The 20697-nt window shown below is 52.8% G+C and overlaps 2 protein-coding genes across 21 annotated transcripts in view; one reads left to right on the forward strand and one right to left on the reverse strand.

Moving 5' to 3' along the window:
* BCAS3 (BCAS3 microtubule associated cell migration factor) overlaps positions 1–12417 on the forward strand; it is a 299190-nt gene extending 286773 nt beyond the window's left edge. For 8 of the 14 annotated variants that reach the window (XM_015880751.3, XM_015880753.3, XM_015880749.3 and 5 more), the window contains one exon: positions 11535–12417. In XM_015880751.3, coding sequence (XP_015736237.1) covers positions 11535–11558 — 24 coding nt within the window. In that variant the 3' untranslated portion in view covers positions 11559–12417. Of the gene's footprint in view, positions 1–181; positions 248–11534 lie in introns of all 14 variants that reach the window. The other 6 variants (XR_014936381.1, XM_085521677.1, XM_015880746.3 and 3 more) reach the window with 1 other exon arrangement.
* Positions 3320–20626, reverse strand: LOC146757380 (uncharacterized). 7 transcript variants are annotated; one of them, XM_085521698.1, is made up of 3 exons: positions 20495–20626; positions 20146–20286; positions 3320–3560 (listed from the first exon to the last, which is right to left on the reverse strand). In XM_085521698.1, exons 1-3 carry the CDS (start codon positions 20587–20589, stop codon positions 3551–3553), a joined length of 246 nt encoding a protein of 81 aa, XP_085377824.1. In that variant the 5' UTR covers positions 20590–20626; the 3' UTR covers positions 3320–3550. The 7 variants fall into 7 exon arrangements, with proteins under 7 accessions (XP_085377824.1, XP_085377822.1, XP_085377821.1 ...); XM_085521696.1 differs by having other exon boundaries at positions 20458–20626; XM_085521695.1 differs by lacking the exon at positions 3320–3560 and adding an exon at positions 18846–19009.
* Positions 20627–20697: the final 71 nt, after the last annotated feature.

A 20697-nucleotide genomic window follows, 5' to 3' on the forward strand; every position in this document is an offset into this window, starting at 1 on the left:
ATAACCCGCTGATGTTTCTGAGGGTCACACTGATGCTGAGAGACAACTGACTTCCTGCCATTTGATAGCAACTTGGTTGGCTGTGCTTATTTCTTCTTGCTCGTGGTCTGGGGAGATGACTTGTATCTTTCTTCTTATTAAATCAAGGCACTTTTTAAGAAATATTTTATTTTTGATGCAGAAACAGCCGGTGAAGTAGCAGTAAAAAACATCACCGCAAAGAGGCACATGGCTTTGAAATGTTTTGGTATGTAACACGACTGTATTGTTCTCAGGTCTGAACTTCTGCACAAAGGCTATTTCTCCTTGCTATAAAAGCAAACCCTCTGTCAGGTTTCCAGGGGTTACTCACATAGCGTGGTCATAGAGGAACAAAACAAAAAAAATCTAAGTGTTTCAAATCATTTTGCAAATAACATTGTCCTGTTTCTCTCCTTAAATGAACAAGAGTTCCTTTGATATATATATATATATTTTTTTTTTAAGTCAAATTTAGGATTCTGCTGTTCAGAGCAGAGAGGTCACAAGGCCCTAATGTATTTAGCATTGACTGCCCTCTCTTGTAGTGCGTCTATTAGTCAGTAATTTGATTTGTACCTATTCATTTGCAGTCCCTGCAGGAGCTCTGAGCTGGCCCCAAGTATAATTGGTGCTGTCTCTATTTTTACATCATTAGATTAGCCCCGACTCCTGGCCACTTGTTGTCTGCGCTTGTCTGTCCATTTATACAACCTAATGTAACACAAAATTCATTACTGATCACATTACTTTCAACTCTGAAGCCAGCTTTGTGATAAACATTTTGTTAACCCTTTCTTGCCAGCACACAGACCTGGGGGATAAATGCACTTTCCCTTTGCAGAAAAATCGATACCATAATAAAACAAAGTGCAGTCACATTTCTAGATTTGTCATTCCTCCCAGAGAAAGTAATGGGGAGAAACACACACAAGATGACTAAATGTTGTCTGTACCCAGGCATCTCAGGCTGCTCTATGTGAAATGAGCTCAGCGGTGTCCTTTCTGCTGGAATATAAAGACGTGACACCAGATAGGGCCAGCACTCAATTTAAAACTTAATTTCTTAGTCATTGTTCTGCAAGTGTTTGAGCTCTTCTGTGCAGGCTGTAATCAGGTTATGACATTATTGGAACTGGACATTTTTCTTCCAGTGCTTTGTCTCCAAGTAGTTAACAGAGAAACAATTCCCTTTCTCCTTAGAGATTTGTTATTATGTTGGGGTTTGGTTTGGTTTGGGTTGTGGTTTTCCTTGCTAATGATTAAGCAAATTAATTTTCCTTCTGCAATACTCCAGCACTTCACAGAAAAAAATATGTGCAGCTCCCTTCTGTCTAGCTTGGTTTTGCTCATGTATGAGTGTTTTGCTGAGCACCTTGTAAAGCATTGAGCTTTTTGCATCACTGAGGCTTCTGCTATTGATTTCAGTTGGAGCAAGAGGAAAGCAAGGTAGGTATTCATTTAGGGCTGATTCTGCAGAGGGCTGAGCATCCTAACAGCACTGTTTGCAGCGTCCTGATTATGAGGTGATGCTTTGATTCTTGCTATTCAGAGAGATGTGGTTTGGTGCATGCAAAAGCTGTGGATTTTTAACAGTTTTGTTGTTGTTGCTGTTTTATAATTGATTTTCTGTTTGTACAGCTCAGCTCCGGAATCTCTTATTTGGGGATTTCTAAATATTTAGAAACATTTCTCAAGTGTTTGTTAAATGTTCCCTTTAAAAGCCGGAGTTCTGGAGCTTGCCCCACACCGAGGAGTCCTGCACTGAGCAGGGTGCGGGAGGCGAGACGGCCACGTGGGATTTTTCCATCTCTAATTTCTGTAATTACCCTGCTGTTCATTTTACAGTCTCCACGTCATATTTCTGTGTAGGATACAACTTAAGGCAAGCACGTATTTCTTTAGTAAGTACAAGATCCCCCATCTCCCACCGTGTGAAGCGGGTATTTTCACAGCTGTTTGTGAGCCAAAGCATGTTGCAGCTGCTGATGTGATGGCAGAACAAGGATGAGACAGTTCCTCTCAGTCCTCCCAAAGCCAGCAGCCCTGGAGCAGCTCTGGGATAGAGGCTGGGGGTGTTTCGCTGGTCGGGGATGGTTGGGCACACTCTGCTCCTGTTTCTGCTTGTTGTGTGGTGCAGATCTGCCATACATTTGGCGTTAACTCTTTGAAAGTTTGATCCTTTTGTTATCTCAGCACGTGGCCGATCTGCCCACTCCCTGTCCTGGCCATGTAGAACATCAGTGTCACACCAGCGTTGAGGGCATCTCCTCTTCCCTTGGTTTGGGAAGCAGGGTGGCCAAAGTCATGGCAGAGCTCTCATCAGGGGAAACAGGAGAGGAAACTGGAGCATGGAAACCCATTGCTGCAACAAATCGTTTAGTAGTCAAGCTGTTCAATGAATGCTTCTTATTAGAGAGATGCAATGAAGGATGAGTCACCAAACAGCAAAATATGCATTAACACAGCAAAACTCCCATCAGTAAAGTCCAGGTCAAAAGCTGGACCAATTAAAATGTTCCAGCATGTTCCAGCCCTTTGGCCCTGCAGCTCTCAGCCCACAGAGATCCATCACCACATCTGCTGCTCAGCTCCAGGAGGCAGCAGTGGCTCAGCACGCTCCTGGAGTGCCACCTCGGTGACTCTGAGTCCTTCTTCCATCCTTTTGTATCATTTCCTATCATCATACTGTGTTCCTGCCATCGCCTCTCATCACCCCCTACGTTTCCCTAACAGAGTATCAGACAAATAGTAACCTGATTGCTCTGATAATCTAACCTCACTATCCGCATTGGAGTCTCAGAGTATCAAGGCTGGGAGATGTGCCCTTGCTTAACAGCTATGTTGTTGGCTATCTGATGCTTGTCTGGTGCTGGTCAGACAGAACACAAGGAGCAGGGAGAGGCAGCAAGGAAAAGAAAGGAAAAAAAGGGGATTTTAGCTGGGGCAGCATCTCCTGCATGGCTCCCATGGGGACAGGGTCAGTGGCAGCCCCAGGAGCAGGCAGTGTTGTGCCAGCCCACGGCAGTGCTTGGAATGCTTAGCTCTCCTTCAGGTATCTATCCTAATTCACAGTATGAAAATATTATCTTTCTTTCCATTCCTAGCCAGCTGTCTCCCCACCATGGATAATACATAAAACGGTAGACTTTTATTCATTAACATTTATGGGAAAATGTTAATATTAAACTGTAAGTGAAAAGCCCTATCTTATTGAATTCTTCTGCTGTGTTATTGGGAGCCTAATTACATTTTGCATTTAAATAAAAACCAGATGACGTTCAGGACGGTCAGGCAAGCATTCTGTAAGTGAGAATTTATCTTGCGATCTGGGTAAACAATGTCTCATCATTTAACAGTTATTATAAATAATGGGTTTTTAAGCACTTTGCTGGGAGTTCATATTGGCTCCACACGGGTTGCTCTGAGAGAATCTCCGTGACATCTTCCAGGCATCCGGTGAGGAGGATTCACATCTTCAGCTCATGTCTCAGGCTGCAGCAGTTTTCATCCTGCTCTCCTCTTACTGAATTCATGCACAGCTGACCAAAAAAAAAACAAACTCGCATTGAGAACAACTGCAGATCGATTGGCAGCATTTTGCAAATGGAGGGACCAACGAGTTACATCATTGGCAACCACAGCCCTGGTAGAGCCTGAGCCGCTCCAGAAGAAGATTTAAACTTCTTTAAAATGCAGATTGCTTTTTCCCCACTCCTGCTGTTTATATTCTGCATTTCTCTCCTGCCCCTTCAGGCAGGGTGGCTGTGCCTTTGGTGCCTGCTGCCTTTTCCCCTTTGCTTCGTGTTTCTCAGATGTCAGCAAGAGTTTTAGTGACTTCTGCTCAAGGTATCCCAGCATGGAAATCTGTCCTACATAGAATCATGGGATGGTTTGGGTTGGAAAGGCCCTTTAAGATCATCCCACTAGACCAGATTGCTCACAGCCCCATCAGGCCTTACTCTACATGCTGCCTTTTGAGTGAGATGTTCTAGCTCATGTTTCAAGATCAGCCTTGCAGCCAAGATACTGTATTTTGGGGCAAGGTGGTGGGGTGGAGGTTGTATTTATTTATTATTTCCTTGGTCAGGGACTTTCTTAGCATCTGCCCAACACATGAACTCTATGTTCACTTCTGAAGCCGATGGTGTTGTGAAAGACAAATTTTCTGACCATTTCCAAAGATTAACCCAGCAGCCTTCCTCCCTAATCTGGAGGCAGCAGCAGGCAGATGAACTGCACAGGGACAGGTCATTAACCTGAAGTCTGGACTTAAGCTTCAGATGTCACTTCTCTCAAGACTCCATATTTATGTCTAACATCAGGATTTGGAGCTACATAGCAATGCAGGGTGTACTGAGAGCCCGAAGCGGTAATGTGAGCAAGGAGCCCACCAGGTGAGCTGTGGTTTTCCAGCTACTACCCAATGCAAGACTTGATTTTATGAGTGCTCCTGCAAGCTCTGAGTACCTCATAGAATTGGGTCTGTGTTTAGAAAACAAGTTTGCTTAAAGCAACTTCATCTTTAAAATAATTGGCTAAATAGACCAAATGAATTCTGTTTGGAACTTGAATTGCTGGGATGTTTGGAGTTTCTCAGTGATGCTGAGATCTGCTCGTAGGGGGATGGAAGGAGGAGACCTCTGCTCCATAGGTTCCCACCTGAGCTGCTGGGGCTGGAAAGCCTTGAAGTGCTTAGAGGAGCAGACGAGGCTCATCCTGGGTGACATCATTTGTGTGGCTGCGTGCACTTCAGAACAGACCTTCTGATTTGGACCAGCTGGGCATCTGCTCCTCCCAAACATTCAACTTCTCCCTGTGAATCAGACCCAATTTCCAGTCCATTCCAGCTTCTTCATCGTCATCCCTCTGCACTGGGGAGACGGCCCAGAGCCGCTCAGCAGCTTTCCTCACTGTCCAGAGATCCACTTTGTGTCAGAAGTGCTACAAGTGGTGCCAGAATGATTTTCTTTGTAATATTATACTTTTAAAATGAACTCAGCAGTGCGTTTTTGTCAGAAGCACATAATCCTCCCAACACCTGCAGGGTGCACAGAGGGCCACGCACTGATGTCTACTCATCACCTTATCTTCCTCAAGGTGAACTTATAAGGAAACCCAATAACCAATGCAACCTCATAAGAGGAGAAGTAGGTCTTAGACATGAAATGGAAACAAAAGAGGTTTATCTCCTCCGTAACTCCCAAAGGCTGCAGGTGTCATGGACTCCAGGCATGGTGTGCACTGGGTGTAGTGAACACACAATTCCATGGCTGCTGGGTATAGTGAACGCACAGATTCCATTTTGTTCCTGCTTCCCTTTGTGGAGGCAGAGGCTGACAGAGGGGTCACTGTTGAGCAACCCGTAACCTTGGGAATGAGAGCCCAAACCCAGGAATTTTAATACAGTGTTTTCTCAGTGAATGCTTTTGGTCTGACCTACACAGATGTGCTGCTTGCGTAAGTGAAGAGACACAATCATTTGCCTAAATACATTCACAAATGTGTGTGCTCTGGCCTGCACAGGGCAGTGTGTGCTCCGTGTAAGGCACGTGCTGGGCCTGACACCAGCAACATGCTGCAGCTTTCAGGGTGGGATAGGAGGGAGTGCCTTTACACCACAACAAATGAGTGTTGGCATCCCTGTGTTTAAAACCCAACTGGAAGTCTTGCATGCGAGCTGTGGGCATACACCATGAACATGGGCCACTGTAACCATTCCAGTTCTTGAAATTACACATACTGGCTGTAATGGGCGACTCATCCTCCTCAAATGCCATTTAGATAGGAAAATACCCTAACCCTCCTCCTAAAAATATATACGGCTCAAAGGAACTTGAGATTAGTTTTTGAAAGCTCTACAGTTGCTGTGGAAGTGCCTCTCATGGAGAATATTGTCTCTCTAAATGCTCACCCTTTATCTGCTGCACTTTTCACCTTCCATAAAATGTTTGGCGTCAGGTCTGGCAGGGTGCTGGAGCCTTGGGGCTCAGAATGCAGCACTGTGGAGCTTTGGGGTTTCTCTTCTTAAGCAAAAAACCAAGCTTTATTATTATTGTTGTTGTTGTTGTATTTTAAAGAGTTTTGTAAATTCTTTGAAAGTTCACACACTGAAATCTTTTGTCGGTATCTCATCCATCTCTCCATGTGTGGAGTAAACCCAGCATTTCTGTAGGTTCAGCTCTGTGCGTGTTGTATGTTTGGCATCCTAGCATTGAAATAAGGCACTTGATATGAAATGTGCAGTCTCCATGGGGCTCTGATATGCAGAAGTCTCAGTCTCTGTCCCTCTGGCGATCCCCTGCCTTCCATACCCCTGCTCTACCTGCTGCATCCTACACCTGCTTTCCGAGATGCCAGCTTCCATCTCCAAGTGCATCACGTTAATGAACTCTATGTGGACTCAGCATTAGAGTTACCATAAGGTAGTCTGACAGCAGCTAATATTTTACATAGGCCACAGAGCTTCAGTGGAGCTGTACAGGCAGCGTTTGCAAGTCTTCTTGACTTTGCAAATTTAATGTGGGTGCTCCTGTGGTGTCTCAACGTTTTGAAAGGTGCAGCGGGATGAAATGCTTTTAATACAGGGATTGATTTTCAGTGTTCAGGTGCCATAATGCTGCATTTCTTCTTGTGAAGGGAGTGTGGAAAAATGAGTTCTTTGGAGCAGGTCTGCACATGGAGCACTGCAGGGAATGATCCCTGAGCTGCCTCCACCTGAGTGCAGGGAGAGTGGGTTGAATGGGCTTGGAGACATGGCAGTGACCACCCTCCTTTTTAAGGGTTAAAAGAGATCTATTGAGTGTTCAGTGCTCGCACTTCAATATTCAAGCTCATTGTGTGTCAGTGTACCCAGCCCTGCTGGTCCTGCTGCAGGGTGCAGGTTGAACAGGGCTGTATGCTGAGCTCCCTTCTTTGCATGGTAGTGCATTGCAGGCAGCAAAATGAAAATGTTTAATGTAACCCATTCATTGGGAAGCATTGTGTAAATTACAAACAGTTTAAGAGATCCTCAGGACATGCATTGTGTTAATATAAACTGCTTTTTAGTGTTGGCTCTATATAGGATCCTTTTGAATGAGAATCCAGATGGCAGAAGCTACATAATTATTATTAATTACAGTTAATAAGGAACATTCAGCAGCCCCAGTCTGCTCTGGAAGTCCCTCTGATGGGCACTGTGCAAATATACAAGTAACAATTAGTCCCTGCTGCAGAGTTCTTCACAGTTTCAGTTCCAGAGAAGGAGGTGAGAGGAACCTGAGCATTCACCTGGGAGCGAGGAGCGGGCCATGACTTGGGGAACATCTGCAGGGAGTGCTCTGCCAGAGAAAGGAGGGGAGGAAGAAGTTATCTGTGGTTGTAAAGCAGGGCTCTCACTTTGGCCTTGTACCTGCTGCTACAAAATGTGCCTGGAGAGAGGCATGGTGTGCCTGCTGTTTCCCCATACATACCCCATGGGAAATGTCCGCTTTGCCCTGCCCAGCTCACATCCTACATCCACCCCATGCCCAGGCACAGGGTCCAGGAAGCTGCTGCCCAGTAGCCCTGGCTCATAGGGGAGCCCAAAAACTTCCCCAGAACAATTGCGATGAATGACAGCACCAAAATCAAGGAGATGCAAGCCCTGCCGGCCATTACCCCACTTCCTGCATTCCTACTTGTTAATTGTGTAATTCCTAACGAGTCTTGATGCATCCGATGGACTTTCCAATGCGCGCTCACTCTGACGCTTCCTCCCCTCCCCTCCCTCAGCAGAGACCTCGTTCCTTTAAAAACCCATCCTTAAAAATCAGAAATACTCAGCCCAGAGAAAGGAAAAGGGAACTTGACATTAGTTGAGCTTGAAAGGCTTGGTGCTGTGAAAAGTGACTGACGTGTGAAAAGAGGCTACAATTAGTTCTTTCCCCGAGCGCTCTCCCATTCAGCGCAGGGTCACTCCTTCAGCGAGCCGCGGCTTTGAGGGTAATGTGTTGTGACAGTTTGAGATGATGAAGAATAATTCTTGTATTCAGAGTTGCTGCCGCTTCCCCGCTGCCCCGACACATCAGGCTGCTGTCGTTGGATCACTCATCCCGGCCGGGGCTCGCACAGCGCTGGGGACGAGAGGGGAAGGGCGGCTGTGCCGGCACAGGGGGCTCTGGGGGGGGTCTGAAACGGTGCGTGACCGCCTGGCGTAGGGGAGGGGGCCGGGGAGAAAGGGAAAACCATTAGAAGAAATAATGCACTGAAGAGGAGATTTTTGAGTAGGCATAAAGGAGATACCACGGCTTGGAGTGGACCGCTGCGGCGAGAGCACAAATCAGAAAGGCAGCATAATTTATGAGTGTTCCGGGCAAAAGAGGGCTATATAGATTTTCTCCAGGCATTGAATTAATGCGCCATATAAAATGGTTTCACATTTAGGCTTGGCAGGACTTTCTCCTTTTCTAATCCGTTGACAGTTCCTAGAGCTTTCTGGAAGCGGACAGCAGTCTCTGTGGGACGGGGGGTCATCGTGCCCTCACACCCCAAGCATCCTAGGCTGCTCCTCATGCTCCTCATCCCCACTTCGTCTCTGTGTGCTGAGCAGGCACAGTGGATCATCTGCCAGGACAAGGACAGGATCACAAGGGGTGATGCTGCTGGTGTTGCTGCCCTGGCATCACACTCACTGCGGGCTGCGGGGTAACAGCAGGGGTTCCCCCATGGCAGGCACGGCGCTGCCTGCTGCCCTGCAGTGACTCTCCTCATGGCTTCAGCAGATGTTGCTGCTGCTGCTCCTTCATCTTTTTTTCCTGTCTGTGGTTTTTTTTCTCCTTTTTTTTAGGCCAGGCAGAACTCTGCAAGCCGTTTCCTCCGGGGACACGGGGCAGGTTTTAGTATTTACGTTTCCAGTATTAGCATCTATTTGTATTTGTGTTTGTTTTTCACGGGCTTTTGAATGCCTCGGGGAGCCATTTCTGGGGCCAAAATCATGCAAGTGCTGGTCTTCTCACAGTATTTCATTTCCTTGATGGTGGAAACGCAAGGAGAAGAGCAGGTCTCATGTTATTTTGACCCCATAAATAGCTCCCAGGGGCCCCTTTCTTCCTTCTCCCACCCACTCTCCCCCCAAATCAAATATTTAGGTTTCTGCAAAGCCTGACTTCTCAACCCTGGTTATCTTGCTTCAGCAGAAGCAAATTGCAGTTATTACAAAATAGCCAGAGAGTCTATAAGGCAGAATGGGTTTGATATGATGCACAATTTGTTGGCTACCGTACAAGTTCGTTATAGTGCATCATAAGCAGTTGTTTTACTGGTACATTTAAGGAAGTTAATGCATCTCGACAGTGTGTGCACGGGGGAGCACAGACACAATAACCCTCAGACATGCTGGGGCCAAGGCTGTCCATAGCAGAACTCAGCCACAGCTGCACAGCCCTCACCGTGCGCTGCATCCTTGGCTCTCCTGGGTGCGTTCCTTCCCAGCGGGTGTTCTCCTGGCATACAGGGCTGGTGGGGTCACCTCCTCCCAGTGGTGTGAGGCTGTGCCACGGGGCTCAGCTGCTCCTTCTGATGGCCAGAACCTGAGCACCTGGCTGGAATGGCGCTGACCCTGCATGCACCTTGCCCTGGTTGTGGCAGGTCTGGGCCAAGGGCTGTGCTTGGCACTGGACTTCCTTTTTTAAATATATATATATATTATTAATGAAATAAATGGAAGAAAAAAAGGGCTGGTTTGAGGGAACATAGGACAGCTCACTGTCACATATTAGCAGGGCAAGGTGCCCCTGGTGACCACTAATATCTCCTTGCCCATCCTGCACAACCAGGTGCCGTGGTGTGACCCATCCCTGCCCAGCAGTGCTGGCTGCTGCCTGGGCCAGGCCTTGTGCAGTGGCTCCTTGATGTCTGAATGCACAGTCCTCTGCCCGTTGTGTAATTGCTTCCAGAGTGTGCACGTTGCAGCCAGGAGAACTTTGGGAGCACTCGGACACCGTGTCCGGAGCAGTGTGTGCAGGGTCATGCTGTTGGGCTGCAGCTCAAGTATGGGGGCTGCTCCCCTCTGAACCCAGAGCGGGCTTTAGGGCTGGAAAACTTGCCTGGAAGCAGCCAGGGGAGATCATCACACCCAGCAAAGCCCTGTGCCCATCCTGTGCCTCTCACCCTGTTTCTCTGGCTGGCATCAGCCTCCGCAGTGCCACCCCCTGGCAGGCCCCGTAGAGGTGACACTGCTGCCACAGCCCCAGCATGCAGCATCCCCACATCCCATCCCATGGCCAACAGCGAGGCCACGGTGATGTGCAGGATGGGATGGCGTGCAAGAAACGCACCCCTGCTGCCTTCGGTTCCAGTTCCTGCAAAAACAACACAAGCCTGAAAATCAGTTATAGCCAGCAAAGAGTTGGAGGACATCAGGAGCAGCCTCACAGTGTTGGGCTGGGATGCAGTGAGCTGGTGGCTCTGCCCAGGGCTGCCTGGTGCAGGCGATGACGTGGGACAGTAACCAGAGCCAGCTGTGCTCAGGAGAGATAAAAGTGCCAAATCAGATGGGATAAGCACAACATTAGTGTGGGATATGCTGCTCGTTTCTGATTTAAATTACTGTTTTTACTTCCTGAACTTATGGGAGAGTGAGGATGTGAGGAAAATGAGGAGGATTATGCATGCACATTCCTTAACCAAACATTGGTGAGGAATGGTGATTAATACCACTGAGGTCATTATCAGCGCTGCTTGGAGAGTGACCCATTTCCTGCAGGTTTGTTCTCCACCTACCCTGGGCACACTGTCCCCGCTGCAGGGCACTTATCCCCACTGCAGTACCTCCGGGACACAGGGCTGTGTCCCCCAGCCCTAGGGGTGGCCCTGGGGGATGCTTTTTGTTTAGGTGACTTTCTGCTTTCACCATACACTTTGCCTATGGACACATCCCTTATCTCACAGTTCCATTGCAGCAAATATCTGCAGAGAACTGTGCCCAAACCTCCAGCCTGTGCCCTGTCCCCAGTGTGTGCTTAAGTTCTGCCTGATCTCATGCCTATGTGCCTCCACTGAGTGCCGGGCAGGGTGATGCTGCCCAGCTGCACGCTGCCTCTGAGTCAGCTGTGGGGTTCAGGTGGCTCACAGAGAGGGCACGGCTGCAGACAGTGCTCTGTGCACATAAAGATCCTCCTGCTGCAAGATTTGGGAGCAGGAAGGGCTTCGGGTGGTCAGCAGGGGCAGGATGTGGCACAGTGTGTGCAAATGGGAGAAGGAGAGCTTCAGTGAGTGCTGTTTTGATGTAGGATTTATGGCAATGGGGGCATTTTCTTCTCCCTCCAAGAAGCAGGCACTGATACCTGGTTTTGTAGAAAGTCCTTGCTGGGGAGGAAGGATGTTCCCTCGTCTGCCTCCCTGCCCTTCGCACCCTGCTCAGTTCAGCCGTGAGCACGCCTACACCTGGATCCTGCAGGCCCCAAGTGGTTAACCACACTGATGCCCACCTAACAGCACTCAGGGTTCTTTAATCTGAAACACTAACCAGGGCCTCTTCTCTCTTCCTGTTGCAGAGCTTCAGCGAGAGGGAAGCATAGAGACGCTCAGTAACAGCTCCGGGTCCACCAGTGGAAGTATTCCTCGTAATTTCGATGGCTACAGATCGCCCCTCCCGACTAATGAGAACCAGCCCCTCAGCCTCTTCCCCACGGGCTTCCCCTGAGTTTGTCAAACACAAGAGGAGAGATGGGGACAGGGTAACGAGCCGCCTCTCCGCCCAAGCAATCCGATGTGCCCGCTGCCCGCTGCGCGCTGGATGGTTCTTGTTACCCTGATCGATATCAACGACTCTTCCACGTAAACCTTCCTGGAACGTACTCACAAAACCCTGACTTTGTTTTCTGTGCAATATGAAGAGACTCCATCTTCAATCCCGCTAGCTCCGCAGACGCTTTGTTCGCTGTGTTCAGGAAGAGATTGGTTGAGGAGGAACCTGTCTGAGCCGTTCTTGGCCCAAGCATGTGGTGTCACAGCCGCTCTCTGCTTTCTGTGTTCTGAGACGAACGGAATCTCTGCACTGTGGGTGTGCACCCACCAGGAGCTGCAGCCCTCTGCAAAGTGCTGAGCGGTAACGAGTCAGCTCCAGAGAGTGGGAGGTCAGGGGCGTTTGTGGACAGGGCTGATGGTGTTTTCTCTCCCCGGTTGCGCTCCTTGCTGCCCTTCTTCCCCCCATACTGATGCTGGGAGTATTACAAATGGAAAATGTTTCTTTTTGTTCTTTGGAAGAATGATCTCTCTTGCTCCAGTTTTATTCTAGTCATGTATTCTAGAAACGTACTTAAATGACTAACTGCAGTCACAGATTTCTCATCTTTGGTTATAAACGTTGTTCACTGGAACTCAGCTGTCTGTCCAGAAATGCATGTGTCATTGAATAAATCTAAGTTAAACCCAAAACTGCTCAGACGTTCGTGTTGGGGCACCGTGTGCTGTGGCTGTGCCCATTGCTGCCTGCAGCACTGCAGGGCTGCGAGGAAGGGCTGTGCACAGCCCTCAGAGCGCACCACGCAGTAACAACACAGGCTCACCCTGTAACCACACGAATTCCTACATCCATCTCAGCCAGCTCCTGTTGGGAACAGAGGGTGAGCTGGGACTGTCGGCTCATGACATTTCCTTCCCACAGCTTGTTTGGAATAGACACCGTTTGAGTCATGGAAATGAGAGGAAACCATCGAAAGCCACAAATCTTTGTGCGCTCCTAAAGCCGCCTCCAGCAGCACTGAGCACTGCAGGACCGGCCACCGTCTTCCTCCTCCATCCCTAAACTCCAAAGATCAAATTCACTCCTGGGCTGGAGATTTCTCTTGTTTCAGCTGTAATGCCATTCCTCACATCTCCAAAGCTTTTTTTCTTTCCTTTTTTTCCCCCCCTCTATCTTCAGGTTTGGAAACTGGTAATAAAAGCTGTGAGTCTGCGGTCTGCAGCCACCACTTTGGTTTCTTGCTTCAGTTTTCAGTCTGTCCTTTCTCAGGCATAAAAGAAAAAAGAAAACTTCTTCGGGATGGAATCAGAGGAGAGTTTGTCCATTGGTGCAGCACACAGCTCCAGCCCAGTGGCTATATGCTATATCTGCACTCGCAGGCTCAGCTGTAATGCTGTGTTTCTTTTATGTCCATAAAGTAATGGATGGAAGCGAGCGCGCTGGAGCAGGGCTGCCATTGTGAGCAAATGGAACCGCGAGGTCAAGTCAGTCCACACCAGTTGGGGTTTTGAACACGGTTCAAGCCAAGGTCAGCTCCAAAAGTTCAAATGAAATCCAGATTAACACATACAGAAGGGATTGTGCTGTCACCGCCATCCTTGTTTCCTTTCAGCCTTCCCAAAGAGTGAACGTAAGGGACAACTTAAGGGCTTCTCCCGAGCAGCAGCCGCCGCTCGTCCTCTATGTGAGCACACGGACGGCCGGGTGGTGTCATTGGAAATGTATTTGTTGTTGGCAGGCATTAAATCACTTTTTATAAGTGCTGCAAGAAGGCCATGTGGAAATTCCCGGCCTGCGAGAAGCTCCTTTGAATAGGGATGTTTTGTTTAAAGGCAGGAGGGGGGTAAAAAAAAAAACTACGAACTGGGGCTGTACCAAAATATTTTCAGTCTGGTTCATTGAAAAGAATGTCCTACATTCCCTGCTGCCGATAGCCCCATTGCCAAAGGGGGAAGAAAACCAAGAGCTTAGCAAAAACAAGACCTAGACCGGCACTGCAGCGAGGTGGCTGTTTCCCTCCAGTGCAGTGCTGGCACAGGTGACCCAGCAAAGAACTGAGCCCAGTTCCCTGAAAGCCAGCACTGTGTTATGGCAATAGGCACACGCTCCAGTCCAGCACTCTCCTAATGCTGTGCACAGCAGCAGAATGGGGCCAAATGGTGCCCTGCGCTGGGAGCAGCTGGCTCTGGGTGAGGCTGTGGTCTGAGACGCCTCCAAGCCTGGTTCCTATTGATGGAGGTTCTCAGCTCACAGACACGATGCAGAGCTCAGTGGGAGGCACACAGGACTTCAGCTGAGCGCATCCCGCAGCAGTGGTGGACATGTGGGTGAAGGTCTGCAGTGCCATTGCTGCACCCTGATAAGAAACACTGCCTCGCAAAGACCCCGCAAGACAGGAGGGACGGCGGGGTCTGAAACTGCTTCCAGTAGTGGTGAGCGGCGGCCTCCTGCCGAGTTCAAAAGGCAAAACGTCTCATTTGGAGCAGGGCAGACTGTATATCACTCCGCGCATAAAGTGGAGCTCTTCTATTAAAAGTTTGAGTTCGGGTTTCAGGAATTAATGTGAATTATTGCTTTCTCCTCCCGGCCCTCTCCCTACATCGAGCACACACGCACCGCACGCTTCGGATGGAAGCAGCAGCCCTTCTCACAGGGCTCCATCTCTCCATTTCGGAGGATCCAAGCGCTGTCCGCGTTCCTCCTCTCGCTGCTTTCCTTGGCCCGTTGCTGCGCAGGGTAGGAACGTTTGCGCCATTTCCTGTTGTCTTTCTCTTCTGCTCCTGAGATATTGTAAAAATGCTCGGTATCCTGCAGTAGGTTGTAATCACTTCTTCCCTAATGTTTCGCAGCTGCAAAGCGTAACTTTAAACCCGGCCATTTGGACGCTCGCAATTAGCGGCTCAATGGGGGCCGAGAGCGCGTCTTTGTGATTGCAAAAGGAGGAAAGGAAACTTTGTCAGGTTGGTTGTGGGGTTTTTGTTTCAATTGAAATGGGGTGGGGGGGTGGAGGGGGGCAGGGGAAGGGGGTGAACCATGGAACAGAAGGGCTGGAGGTGAAGGGTGTTTGTGGCTGATGTGCTAGGGAGAAATAACCAAACCAGCCCTGCCCCGGCTCTCCCTGCTTCCTGCCCAGTGCTGGCACTGCTGTCCTGTACAGGGACCAGGAGAGGTGCTGCATTGCAAGGGATGCCAAAAAGTGCTGTGAGAGGCACTGACTGGGCCAGAGTGTGTGGTGTGGGGCGAAGGGGAGCACTGTGGGTGGAGGAGGGCAGCTCAGCCCCACCGTCTCCACACTGCCCAGCTGTCCTGCAGCACTGCCTCCCCGTGCAGCCAACACTATGTGTGTGAGCAGAGGATGCGATTCAGAGTCACCACGGCAGAGACAGAGCTGGTGTCTGCCCATCCCTGTGGGTCACCACTGCTGCTGGGGCTGAACCCAGCTCTGACCCCTGGGGATTTCAGCTCTGGATTCCAGTTTCCCTTTGTGCAGCAGTGTCCTGTATGAGCCGGATGCCACAGCACGGCCACGCTCTGCCCATGGGGACTGTCTCTGTCCCCATCTCCTGCCATCTCCTCCCCACAGCCCCTCCTCCACGCCTACCCCACCACCTGGCCACACATACTAATGAATAATGAAGCCCTGCCCTCCACCAAGGAGAAGGCTTGGAATTTCCTTGGTAACTTTGCTGTCTGAAAGGTGTCTTCAGTATTCCCCCACACTCAGCCCCTCCATGGGTCAATTACACAGTGAGCAGTCAGACAGAGTTAATTTCTAATTTAATACAATGTTAAAAGGTTGTCAGGTTAAAATCTAATCTATAAACAAGGCACGAAACATCTCTTTAAAATGGGTGTCACGGAGCAGCCCTGGCTCTGACCATAGGCTGCTGCTCCTTTTATGGAGTGTAATTACTTCCCAGTGAGGATTTACAATATTATTATAGGGTCGTAAGATGAGGCCGGTGCCAAATGCACCTCGGTGCCAGGAGAGTGCCAGAGCACACAGCCCTTGTGTGGGAGGGCACAGTAAGTGAGTGGGGGACCCTGATGTGGGGATGGAGGGAGGATGGGAGACAGATGGCAAGTGGGGAGGACAGACGGATCAAGGAAAGGGTTTCAGCATGGAGGGGAAATGCAGAGCGGCTCAGGGCAGCGCTGCTCCCTGGAGATGTGAATCAGAGCAATGATGGACGGTTGTCCATGTAGTTTTGGGTCCCAGAGACTGAGAGCAGTGTGAGGACAGGTGCAGCATTGAGTGCTGTCACTGTCGCGGGCAGCAGTGATTTGTTTGGGCTGCCTTTGTTTTCTCAGTGCTCTCCTTCAAACCCAGGGCAGTGCTGTTCTGCAGCCCTAAAGCTGACGGAGAGCAAAAGAAAACAAACAAACATGAACATGATATGAGAGCAGTGGTGTCGGCTCCTGGTTCAGCTCCATCCCAGGTGCATTCCCAAATCTCATTTGGAGCAGAAGGGCCCAAGGTGTGAGCCCAGGAGCGCTGCACTCAGGTGCTGCAACTCCTGCCCCAAACATTTTGGGGTTTAAAGGGTCCATGCCCTGCAGAGGGGCCAGGACCAGGCCAGCTTGGCTGCCGAGGGGCCTGTGGTTCACCCTCTGCCCACCACTGTCCACTCTCAGGTCCCATCTGACATGCAGAGCTGCCCCTTTGCCCACATCTCCCATTTCTGCTGCTTTTTTTGATTCCTTTCAGCCCATCCCAGCGGCTGTTCCCGCAGCGATCCAGGTCAGACTGTTGGACAGCCTAAAACCCTCACTTTTAATCCCAAAGGGGAAGGGGGTGGTGGCTATAACAGCATTATTTTATCAAATAACGGTGCTCGCTAATCTCTTTTATTTAAGAGATGAACTGACCACGAAGGGCAGCTCCCGCTCTCCCTTCCCGAGATGGGTTTTGCTTCGGGAACGGGGGGCTCCGCTCACCTACAGACACTGGGGTCTGGGAGGGTCGGCCAGGAGCGGGGGGGAGAGAGGGAGGGCAGCGGGGCCCCGACGGGCGGGTGCTATGTGGCTGCGGTCACGCGTGGCGGAGGGTCCGGGGGATGCTCGCCCCCGGCCCCATCCCATTACGCCGATGAGGCGGCGGTAATACCATTAGCCCGGGGATTACACGCCCGCGCCGGGATGTGACACACTTTCTCAAATGGAAGTTTTTTAAACAGAGGGATTTGCATGATCCTCCCCACCTCCCCCCGCCCCGCCCCGCGCCGCCGCCCGCCCCCCGCAGCGCCGCTCGGGTTTCACGCCGCGTTCTCCCCCCCCCTGCACAGCGCGGGGCTCCCGTCGCCTTTTAAGGGAACGGGCTCTGAGCGGCCGAGGCGCCGCGCCCCGACGTGAGCAGCCCCGGGGTGTGCGGGGTTATGGCCGCCCCCCCCCCGCTCCTTAATTGCAAAAACTCAATCAAGCGGTGGAGCTCGGAAGGCTCCGGATCAAAGCGGCGCGGAGGTAACGAGGGCGGAACGCGGTGCAGCCCCGGTGCCGTGTAGGGGTCACCCAACGCCAGCCCCGCCGAACGGGCTGCAAATGTGTTTATACGTTGGTGGAACTCCGGATAAACTTCAGCGGCGTTCGTGGCCGCGTCTGCCCGAGTGTAGTTATTTTCCAGAAGTCTGGATTACGGGAAACAGTCGGAGAAAAAAATTAATCAGGCTGAGGGTGGGGGGAGCTCAGGGGGTGCCAGGGGTTCCCCCTGCACGGACGGGGCTCACAGCGGGAGGAGGTGGAGTGGCTGGGCCGGGAGTCGTTATCCATAAAGGCGCATCCCACGGGACCCGGGATGGAGCGAGCAATGGGTCCCTGCCCGACCCACCTGTGGGGCTGCCGCCGCCCCTCGACGGGCACCTGAGCGCGGGGTGGGGGCGTTTCCCCGCGTCTCTTCTCCAGGTGGAGAGGGAGAAAAGTGGCAGAGAGTTTCGGGTCCGCTCCTCCGAGAGCGAAGGGCTCTTTCCACGAGCTCCCAGCCCGCACCTGCGGGGTTGCTCTGCACGGCACACGCCGAGGAGTCTGGTGTCCCACGTCCGGGCTGAGAAACCCCCCCGCAGCGGGCCAGGCTCTTTCCATGCCCGGCCTTTTCTCACCTCTGGAAGGTGCACAGCGGCCGCTGCTGCCCGGCCCCGTTAGGGTCCATGAATACAACACCCCTCATCTCTGCCGAGAAGCGAGCCCCGACGGCTCTCTCGCAGCGCGAGAAAACCCCTTTTTGCCTCAACCCGAGAGCCACTCCAAAGGCGGCCGGCGGCGGTTCGTGGGGCGGCCCCGCACCGTCGAGGGGAGAACCCTGGGGCGTAGAGCAGCCTCAGCCCGGAGGAGCCGGGAGGAGGGGAAGACGGAGGCCCGACTGCTTGGGAGAATTGTTATTTTTCATCAATCAGCCGCAATTTGTGTAAGTGCCCCGGACAGGACACCAGCCGTCCTGCTGGCTGGGGTCACGGAGACAACGCAGCGATGGAGAAGAGCAAATTGCATTTGCTCACCAGCTCACAGATCCAAATTACGGCCCTCGCATGGCGCGGGGAAGGGAGCGAAAGGTCCATGTGACATGAGGGAAATATGAAGGACTTTGACAGGTCTTAAACGGCCTGGCGCCAAGGCCTAAGTCTACCGGCTAAAAATAGAAAAGAGATGATGAGTGGAGATGGGCAGAGATGAAAGGGAAGAGGGAGCGGGGCCGCAGCGCGGGGGCGGCTGGGCCGGGCCCGTTTCTCGGAGCTGATCCCCGGGGTGGTTCCTCGGAGGAGCCCGGCTGATGCCGCCCGGCCCGAGGAATGCCGTCGGGGCCGCGCACGGAGCCCTAATGGAAGCAGTGCCCGCGGACAGGAGGCACTGTGAGCGGGATGGTGCCGGGACCTTTCTCCCCACTCATGGGGGAAAGGGCCAGCGGGCTCGGGAGGGGCTCGAGGAGGCGACTCCCCCTGCCCAGGGTCCGGCTGTGGCCGAGGAGCGTGTCTCGAGGTCCGGCTGTGCCCACCCCGTCCACGAACATGGGTTCCCTGTTTCCGTTTCACAGACGGAGCTGCCCCGGGGAATGGATGCGCGGCGTCCCCGCGTGCCCCACCTCGGCTGTCGCACCGACGGGAGCTGCCACAGAGGCTCGGGGAGACGAGGCGGCTCTGGATCGGTTTTTATTCTGCAGGCGCGGGCATTCGTGACGTTACAGCTGTACCGGGGGGGTCCCAGAACCTGGGCCCAGGGCGAGGCGACGCTTCTTTACGGGACCATGCGCTGCCCCTCAAAGCTGCGGGTTCGGTGTCCGCGGGTCTGCGCAGTGCCCTGGAGCGGGGTGATGCCGCCGTGGGGCAACGTGAGGATCCGGGTGTGCTTAAAGGGGGAAAAGAATAAAAAAAAAAAAAAGAAAAAAAAGGAAAAAAAAAGAAAGGAAAAAAAAGCCCAAGCAAACCCCATTTTTGCCAAATCTGCTGTCAGCACATTTCCGCGGTGGCGAGGAAGCAAAGTCCAGATGAGGTCTAAATTTCAATCCCCGCTCGCCACCTCGCCCCGTTCAATGGTCAGCGGGACCGATCCTCCCCCCCCAGCCCGCCTCCCCCCCACACACCAGCCCCTCAGCCCCGTGCTGTGGCCGGGACGGTGAGGGCAGCCCCGCTGTGGCCGCCCCGTCGGGAGGCGGCGGCTGGAGGTGAACCTGCCGCGGGACGGGGCGGGATGTGGCCGCCTCTGGTGCTTCTCCTCGGGCCCTTCACAGCACCGAGGTTTGCTGGCAGCACGATGAGCCACGATGTGGGGAGAAACAGCGGAGAGGTGGCGATGCAGAGAGGACTGCCGGGGGTTGCAGTGTCCTACCCTCCTCGGGGAGCGGCCCAACGCAGTCCCCAGGAAATCATCGCGTCGCTGCGCGCCCGCGGAGCCGCGGGCAGAGGAGGGGGCCGCCTCAGCCCCCCCCGTCCTCGTCCCGTCTGGCCGCAGTGCAGGCGGCAGGGGCAGGAACCTTGTAAGGATCGCAGGGCGCTTTTTGAAGATTTGGGGGTAAATATGAAGTGACAAGAGACGGGTCTTTATTGTGAGGGCTCAGCCGCCTGGCGCCAGGGCCCTCTTCAGCCACCGCAGCCCTCAGTTAATCAGCGCAGATCTCCAAACGGACCTCTCCGCGGGGACACCCACCGCGCCCGCCGCCCCCCCACCCCACCCCCATCCCGGGCCCCGGCGCGGCGGGACCGGCCCTAATCCCTCAGCAAACAGTCCCGGCATTTCCCCTCCGCCTTATCTGCCTCCCCCCGCCCGGGTAAACAGCCCCCTCTGGCCGGGCAGCGCAGCGCGGCCCCGACGGGAGGGCACCTCGCGGGGCGCCCCGACGGCGGGGTCCGCGCGGAGCTCCCAGCGGGACATTTCCCCCATTGGAGCGGCCCCGCGGGGCCGGGAGCGAGAGCAGGGCGCGGGTCTCCGCCACTCACCCGCTGTGGATGGAGCTCGCCGCTCCGGGCCTCGCCGCCTGCAGCTCTCCGCCGTGCTCCCGGCGGCCGAGCCTCGGCCTCCCCGTCGGTTGTCGGCGGTGCGCGGCGGGGCGGGCCCCACCTTGATCCTCTTTCCAGGATCTGTCGTAAGACGGCGGACGCCGAGCTTTCCCGGCCGCTCCCCCCCGGCCCTACGCCCCCGCCCGCGGAAACCGACGGCACGGCCCCCGCCTCTCCCCCCCTCCTCCCCCCCAACCCAACTCCCACCCCCCGGACACCCCCCGGCTCCGAGCGGCCCCGCACTCCCCGCACCCCCCGGTCCGGCCCCGGCTCCGCGCTGTCCCCGCACCGGCGTTGGCCGCTCCCCGGCCGCGGCGCAGCCAGGGCTGACCCGGTATGCGGAAAGGAGCCGGGGGTGGGATTTCGAGCACTTTTCTCTGTCATTGGTTAATATTTTATTCTGTTGACATGTTTTCTTACTGCCGATGCTTCCGACACCTTCTGCTTTTTTTTTTTTTTTTTTTTTTCTCTCTCTCTCTTCTTTTTTTTTCC

The sequence above is a fragment of the Coturnix japonica genome, chromosome 22 (assembly GCF_054131305.1).
Source record: "Coturnix japonica strain WE chromosome 22, WE-NBRP24, whole genome shotgun sequence".
Classification (NCBI taxonomy): domain Eukaryota; kingdom Metazoa; phylum Chordata; class Aves; order Galliformes; family Phasianidae; genus Coturnix; species Coturnix japonica.